General features: G+C 39.3%; 1 protein-coding gene across 1 annotated transcript; it reads left to right on the top strand.

Annotated features, from left to right (window-relative positions):
• Window positions 1-1,977: 1,977 nt before the first annotated feature.
• LOC125680062 (uncharacterized protein K02A2.6-like) lies at window positions 1,978-2,703 on the top strand. The gene has a single exon (XM_048919504.2). It carries the CDS (start codon window positions 1,978-1,980, stop codon window positions 2,701-2,703), a length of 726 nt encoding a protein of 241 aa, XP_048775461.1.
• The last annotated feature ends 6,141 nt before the right edge of the window (window positions 2,704-8,844 follow it).

Here is an 8,844-nt window from a genome sequence, read left to right on the forward strand (position 1 = left end):
ATGTGAGAAACCTATGAAATTCAGAATAGACACAGGAGCAAAGTGCAATATCATTGTCTCTCACCAGTATCACCAGAGTAAATTAACGGGAGTGAAAAGCCAATCAAACAACCTTTTGCGCTCATTCACAAACCATACTATCCGTCCAGAGTTTCACGTGCAACTACCACTCAGGAACGAAGACACTAACATTCAAGCTGAGTTCGAAATAGTTGATATTCATCAGGAAAACGTGATCTCAGGAATAACAGCTGAACGCCTCAATCTCATACAGAGGATGACTCTACAACAACGGATCAGTTCAACGACTTTCCAGAACTGGTGAAAACAACTGGCACTCTACCAGGAGTACACAAGATCAAGATTGATCCTCAGGCCAAAGGAGTAGTTCACCCAGTCAGAAGACAACCTGCATCACTCAGACCACTGATCACCGAAAAACTTAGGGAGATGGAGGAGAATGGATTCATAACCCGTGTCAGTAAACCTACACCTTGGGTCAGCTCTATGGTCGTCAGCCTAAGAAACAGCAAAGTCCGCATATGCATAGACCCGAAAGACCTGAATGAAGTTATCCTCAGGGAACATCATCCTATGAAAACCATAGACGACGTTGTTTCAGCCATTCCAAACACGAAAGTTTTTTCAGTGCTTGATGCTAAGTCCGGATTTCTGCAGATCAAACTGGATGAGGAATCAAGTTTTCTCACGACCTTCAACACTCCTATAGGACGTTATCGATGGCTGAGGCTACCCTTCGGCATTAAGTCGGCGCCAGAGATCTACCAAAGAATCATGGACGAGATGCTAGAAGGCATAGATGCCACGTTTGCCATAATGGACGACATCCTTATTGCAGGACGAGACACAACACATCATGACAACATTTTACACAAAGTAATTGAGCGAGCAACGGCGTTCAACCTGCAATTAAACTTTGAGAAATGCAAAGTAAGACAGACGGAAGTGTCTTATGTTGGCCACATCATAACGGCGGATGGTCTTCGTCCAGATCCAGAAAAGGTCAGAGCAATAAAGAAGATGCCACCACCAACGGACAAGGAGGGAGTGAAACGATTTCTAGGCATCGTGCAGTATCTTAGTAAATTTATCCCTAGCATGAGTCAAGTTGACGCAGCGATCAGATGCCTCCTGAAATCAGATACAGCATTCAGATGGGAACATGAACAGCAATCAAGTTTTGAGCAGTTGAAAAAACTCTGTATTTCCTGACCTACATTAGGATTCTATGATGTCAACAAAAACATTGAAATTCAATGTGATGCCTCGAGAGATGGACTGGGAGCAGTTCTCGTACAGAATGACAGACCAATCGCATATTCATCTCGTGCGCTCACTGACACAGAAAAGCGATACGCCCAGATAGAAAAGGAGATGCTCTCCATCGTGCATGCTGCTACCAAATTTCATCACTACATATTTGGTAAACGGGTTACAGTCTACAATGACCACAAACCTTTGGAGCAGATCTTCAAGAAATCATTACTATCTACTCCTATGCGACTACAGAAAATGCGCGTGCGCCTCCAATGGTATGATTTTGATGTGAAATATCGCAGAGGGAAAGACATGACTGTAGCAGACGCACTCTCTAGAGCCTACTTACCTGAAGCTAAGTCCGAACTTGACATGTGTGACAACAAGGCTTTTGATCTCCTATCTGTGAGCAAGCAAAAACAAATAGAAATAGCAAAGTACACTAAAGCGGAACTAGAGGCATTGTACCAGATAATTGTTGATGGTTGGCCAGACACCAGAGACCAAGCACCTGTCAGCACACACAGTTTCTGGAACTCGCGAGACGAGTTATCTGTTATGGACGGTATCATTTTCAAAGGAATGAGGATCGTCATTCCACCAAGTCTTAGACCGCACATGCTTGAACTTATTCATCAATCTCACTTGGGGATAGTCAAGTGTAAATAGAGAGCTCGTGAAGTCGCTTACTGGCCCGGTATGAATTCCCAGATCGAGGAAACCGTGCGCAATTGCTCAAAATGTGCAACCTTTCAGAACAAACAAACCCCAGAACCCCTTAAGCCATCACCAGTACCAGAACTACCATACCAAGTAGTAGGATGTGATCTGTTTGACTTTCAGTCCAAAAAGTACCTCATCTTAGTGGACTACTTTTCACACTATGTTGATGTAGTTGAGCTGAAATCTCCGTCAACCACCTCAACGCTGGAAGCTATGAAGTCAGTGTTTGCTTGTCATGGAATACCTAGACAACTACGGTCAGATAATGGACCTCAGTTCACGTCACAGCAGTTCAAATCATTCTGTCGAGTGTACGACATTGAACATAAGACATCAAGCCCAAACTTCCAGAGCTCCAATGGGGAAGCTGAACGAGCCGTTCAGACAGTTAAACGTCTTTGGCGGAAAGCGGATGACAAATATGTAGCACTACTAGACTATCGTACGACACCCTTGGAAGGTATTAACCTGTCACCAGCTCAACTACTGATGAACAGAAGACCACGTAACACAATGCCAGCTTCAACAGAAGTATTGAAGCCTACCGCTTATCATGACAACACAGTTAAAGCCCGTATGAAGCTGAACAAAGCTAATCAGAAAAAACACTTTGATCAGAGATACATCGCAAAGGAACTAGAACCACTAAAACCCACTGATAGTGTCAGGATCATGCCAAACAGTGGAGAACGACAGTGGTAACCTGGAACCGTGGTAGATAGACACTCCTGCCCCAGATCGTATCTAGTCCAAGTCGGAAGGAATCGTCTACGACGTAATCGTAGACACTTGAGGAAATCCACAGATAAGGCCAACGCTGTTGAACTACCGGAATCTGATGATGAATTCAAACCACGAACCATGGACGATCCTCCTAGTGCACAACCTTCACCAACTAGTGAAACGCGTTGTCCGGAAATTGACATTGAACCTGCTTCGTATGTTACGCGCTCGGGCCGAATTGTCAAGTGTCCCAAGAGACTAGATTTGTAAAATTTGTGAATTGTTTGTGAATCGAACTTCCAGTTGTGTTCAAAACTTAATTGACTTACCCGTGTTCAATTAGTTATTTTGTTTACAGACATTGCTAAAGATAAAGCTGTATGTAAATTTGCATTATCAATGTAAAGTCATTTTTGCCTAAAGGGGGGAGATGTAGTGTATTATGTTGTTATGCATCGGGTTCGATGTACGTATTATTAGTGTTAAAATATCGGCATCCATCTTGTATTGTCGTATATCACAGATTGTGGGGGAAAATAACAATATAAATCCTCTTTAAAATCACATTTGAAGTCGTTCTGATAAAGATGGAGACACGCTTTGGTAGTTAATAGTCGTTTAATTAGACTCCCTGCAATTAGATGATAGTCGCGATTTTGGAGAGAGAGAAAAAATACAGCCACTCAGTTCAACACCCGTTTTTGTACTCAGAAGTTAAAACAATTATTGGATTATCGTGGCAAAATTCGCTGCAGCGATGATTTTAGTAAATGATGATGTACCTGTCGCCGGTTGACACGTGTTCCATCAAAGGAAAAATTACACAATTTCAACTATTTTGAGGGCCATGTCGTTAAATTGGTCTGAAAAAGAATGGAAGTTACATTATCGCGATGGCTGGCTTTAGGGAAATTGCCAAAATTTTAGATCTTAAAATTAGTATAAATATCCAAATGTTCTCGGCATTCTTAAAAGATACATGCCCGTTATTGTTATTGCATTAAATATATAGAGAGAAGTGTGTTGTAATTTTCATGTAATCTAATTGGTAACGCCATAACGTGTAATCTTAATATTTCGATTTTTTGACACTTTCCCGATTGCCAGCCGTCGTATTTAAAAACTTTTGTTTTTATGCCTGGACCTAACTTTGTCATGATGAGATACGTAAAGGTCAAACTAAATATGATTTTCACCAGATAACGTGGCATGACTCTGAACTCTGGTCATTTGATCAAGGTCATTGACAAAATATTTTTGTCATGGGGAAAACTATAAGAAATAAAGTTCACTTTTGATTACAAAAATGACAACATTAAGTTTTCCGAGTTTGAAGATGCATACTTTTATAATGATCAATGTTGAACACTTCTTATTCAATGTATTCTGCTGGTGGACTGTTAGTCCCCGAGGGTCTCTACAGCCCAGTAGCTAAGTACTTCGTTACTAGCTTGAAAATACGGATGTATATTTAATTGCTGTTATAAAATTTAGAAATTCATTTCAAAATTAAGGATTATCTCCCTCATGCATAGCTCTTATCCTTAGACGAATTTGACTCCACTTTTTGGCACGCTGTTTTTGGCTATATTTAGCTCTAAAACTTCATAGTTATTTCGGATTTCAAACATTTCGTTTGAGCATCACTGAAGAGACATTATTTGTCGAAATGCGCATCTGGTGCATCAAAATTGGTACCGTATAAGTGTAACCGGATTATTTGTTGAAGACTTCTTCCAACAAAGTCTTAACCTGAAGACTTATACTAACAAAGTCTTATTACTCTGACTTCTACCAACAAAGTCTTAACTATACTCAATTCGCGTTGGTTTCAAAGTTTATTTCTAACATAAACTCAGCAACATTCAAATACAATACCAGGTTCTATTCTCTTCTCCTTTTGACAAATTTACAAACGTATATATATATGAAATGGGTACGTGATTAACATTATTGACACTAATGCGCTATAATAAACGCAGCTGCAGTAGTGTACATTTTTGGTAACAAAACTGTCCCAACTGCCAATCATTTATGGGTGATGCAGGTACTGGAATAACAGTATCGCGAGTTTTACTCATAAAGGTCGTACAAAACATGGTGACCTTTATGTATTTGTTTGCAATGTGGCTTACATAGTTTCATCAGCTAAAATGACTAAATATGATCAGTGCGATTCCACAGGCCTGCATCACTCACATACATTGTAAATTTAATAATATAATTGGTAATTAAGGCTAATATAATCGATAAAGATAATGCAAGACTAATATAAGTGATAATACAATCAATTCTTAAGGTCATCTGGTTACACTCGTCCCCCTGATAAAAGAAATATTCCAGAAGGGAAGATTTCTTCCATCAAGCGCCCGACAGTGGAAATGACTTTTACTCATTCCTCTAACTTGAGACGATGCCGACCGATGACACACCAGTCGACACGTCTATTTTAAGAGGTAATGGTAAATTACATATTTCCTAAAACGACTTTATTCCGTCTCCGTCGGCTCCGGGAATCAACCAGTGACTAAGATGAATAGTTTTCAAGTCAGTGATCAGAATGGTATAGTCACTTGCATGATCAGGATGTCAACATATCAACCTAATATCCTTAAACAAGATATGGCCAGGATATTAACATACATATATACCAACATATTATTCATTCATCAACATAGCGTTGTTTCTCAACAAGATGTGACCAGAATTTGGTTCACAAGTATAAAATCAATGTTTATAATGTTCTTGAAACGTGATTCAGGATTCAATAAAGTCAATCGGATAAAACAAAGTGTCCAGGATACAAAAAGCGGCAGTGTTAATATCAAAGCACATATAGTTAATAATGTTCTCAAGCGATAATGTTCCAATATATCACGAACGGCCAGGATCATTCGATCTTCCTTGAATTACTTAGAATCATTCCATGGATAGTCGTTATCATTCCTTACACAAATATTCACAATATGAATTCACAGTTAAACACATCCATTTAGGAATCATACATCACCGGTATATGTTGGTCTATGCTCGGATACAAGTTCATTGGTGGCACGGACGGGTAGGTTGCACCTGCCAAGACGCTTCTATCATCTTTCAAGTCGCTTGACGTCGTTGCCGAGAGTTCTTTTCGTTCTTGCAGATATCTTTGTGATAACGCATAGTCTGGTCGGTAAGGTTTATCATGGTTAACGCTTTTGTATGTAATTTTCTTGCTAAGTTGTAGCGAGTTTCTCTTTACCTTGCCTTTCGTGTTGGAGATGGAGCTCTTCTGATTTTTTTCATGGAATGTCTCTAAGGGGATCCATTCGATTTTGGCTGGATCCTTTCTTTCAGGTGGACCGTCTCCCTCTTTTCTTTCTCCCTTTGACTTGTTGCATCATAGACACCCTCACTTACTTAACTTTTTCTTAACCTTATCCCTATTCCTAATTAACTTGCCAATGAGTATCAAAAGAAAGAAACCCATTGAAGCGATGGTTATATAGAACCAAGGGGATCCTACCCAAGGTGAGGTTTTCATAGATACTAATTGTTCCTCTGGCAATTCCGCCAAAAGTGTGTCTATTGGAAATTCTTTTATGTTTTTCAACTTCGGGGGAATTTTATACTTGGTTTTCTGTGGGAATCGTTGATTGAACTGTTCCCATAATGAATTGGTTTGAAGTTCGTTTAAGAAATCTTGAAAGCTGTTTGTCATATTATAATGAGTTTCCTTATTATAATATGGGGGCAAAAGTAACGATCCATGTTGTCCTGAACAACCCAAATCTAAGGTCAGTATGTCAATGGGTGGATTGGTGGTTTTACTCGAAACTTTTTGTCCACATTTTACATTAATAGTTAATGATTGAGATGACATTATTAGCCATTTCCCTTCACGCAGATTTCTTGCGTCTGGGTCAGCAGAACTAGTTTCTACAGAAATAGAACAGAATTTGTCAATTCCTTCCCTAATGTTTTGAAATAATTGCACGACACAGGCTTTTGAAGTAGCAACGGGGTAAAATGGTTTTTCGATAGGACAGAAATCACCATGTTGTTTCTCGCAATTCTGCAGTCCGACACTAGACAACGCAGTGTAGGTGTCATGAACATCATCAATAGCAAGAGCAGCGAGATTTAAATCAAATTTCGCTAGAAGATCAGTTTGGTTTGTTTTCAAATTTGGCACGGGTAGGTTATGAATCTTAAACAATTCAAGTCTCTTATTTGTTGTCAAAAGAGGTATGGATAATACAATGATTAAACGGTCACTTTCTAAAAGTCATTTTATGATAATACAGATACATGAAAACTTTTAGCAGTTTGGATATATAATGCAAAGCGTGCTCGGAACTTTAATTTGTGTTCATTTTTACGATTATTTACAACTCTCCGATGGGGACATCAGTATCAATATCCCAGGCCTCATTGATAAGGTTTGGTGATAATTGTCTATTATCTTCTTCAACGTTTTCGTCGTTGACATTTTCATTATCTGAGTCGGGATCGCCTTCATCGGGCACCGATTCGTCACTCTCGTCTAGTGACCTTTCCATCGTTACACGTAATTGTCCTTTTATAACTAACCTTGCGAAACTTTCTTCATCATTTACATCAATATACGCCTCTTCATATTCAATTTGAAAATATCTTATATTTCCCGTACGAAATTTGACCCGTAAATTATCTAGGTCCGGCATATCCAAACCCACCAATTGGCCCGAAACTTCATTTTGTTGGTGCCCCATCTGTAATGTAAGAATCAATTTCTTACTACCTCCTATCTTAGGTATTTCTACCTATCTTAACTGATTATAATAATAACTTAGTCATAGAGGTAAACAATTCTACCATCTTTTCTCTCTCTTTTAATTTTGTTTTTCTCGGTACTGGAATAGGTTGCTTTCTAGGCAACCGGGGCAAAGGAATTGGGGTATCTTTTTTACTGAAGCCTCGACCTACTGATGCTACCGCATCTATTTCCATATCTTCATCTAGGGGTTCTTGTTTGGGGGACTGTTCGTCTGCAACCAGAAACTCTCGTCTCTCACTATCTGATTCATAGTCAACGTCCGTCTCGTCGCTATCGGAGTTAGTTTTTGTAGGTTTTTGATCCATAATCTTCTTTTCACGTAATCGTCTCTGTAATTCGGCCAATGGTATATCTTCCTCATCATCTGAATCCTCTCTTTCTTTCTGCTTATGGCGTATTTCACGTCCAAGAGGTTCAAGGATTTCTTCTTTCTCTAACGACTCCTCGTCTGTTGGTGGTACCACGTAATTTGTTTTTCTCATTGGTCGGTCTGATTCATTGCTGATATGGCTCGGCCACTGCGCCAAGTCAGCCAATCTCAATTGCCGGGCATGACACTTGGTAGTCGTTCCTGTTAATTGGTCTTTCACAACAAAACTGACTGGTCCTGTCTGTTTTATAATTCTGTAGTAAGGTAGCCATTTCTTATCCAGTTTGTTTTTTCCTTCTATTGTTCTTTAAGCATACTGGATCTCCTACCTGTAATGGAATGTCTTCACTTTTCTTGTCGGCTTGTTCTTTTTGTTTTCTTTTAGATATCTTCATATTCCGATGAACCAACAAGAAGGCTTTATGTTGTTCTTGTAGGATGATCTTATGTTGTTCTTCTCCATTGTATCGTCTTCTTGGCTTCAACAAAGTGTCTAATGGGAGTACTACATCACGATTGTACAATAGGTAGTATGGTGAAAACTTTGCTGACTCATTTGGGTGAAATCTTATAGCAGCTAAAGTTTGATTTAAATAAATGTCCCATGTTTGAGCATCATTCACAATCTTCTTAGCCATAACGTCATGAAGAGTGCGATGAAATCTTTCTACCTTTCCATTTCCTTGTGGGCTGTAATATGACGTTGTGATATGATCTATATTCAATTCTTTTAGGGTCTCATCTACAGCTTTGTTGACGTTTTCTGTTCCATTATCCGTTAGAATTTGTAACGGACAACCGAATCTGGGGTATATTTCTTCTAAGATGAGATGGACAATGTTATCCGCGGACTTGTCAGGAACTGGGAATGCTTCTGGCCAACAAGAATAAATGTCAATAAATGAAATGATGTACTTGTTCCCAGATAGAGTTGTTGGATATGGACCTGATA

The sequence above is a fragment of the Ostrea edulis genome, chromosome 2 (assembly GCF_947568905.1).
Source record: "Ostrea edulis chromosome 2, xbOstEdul1.1, whole genome shotgun sequence".
In the NCBI taxonomy this organism is placed as follows: domain Eukaryota; kingdom Metazoa; phylum Mollusca; class Bivalvia; order Ostreida; family Ostreidae; genus Ostrea; species Ostrea edulis.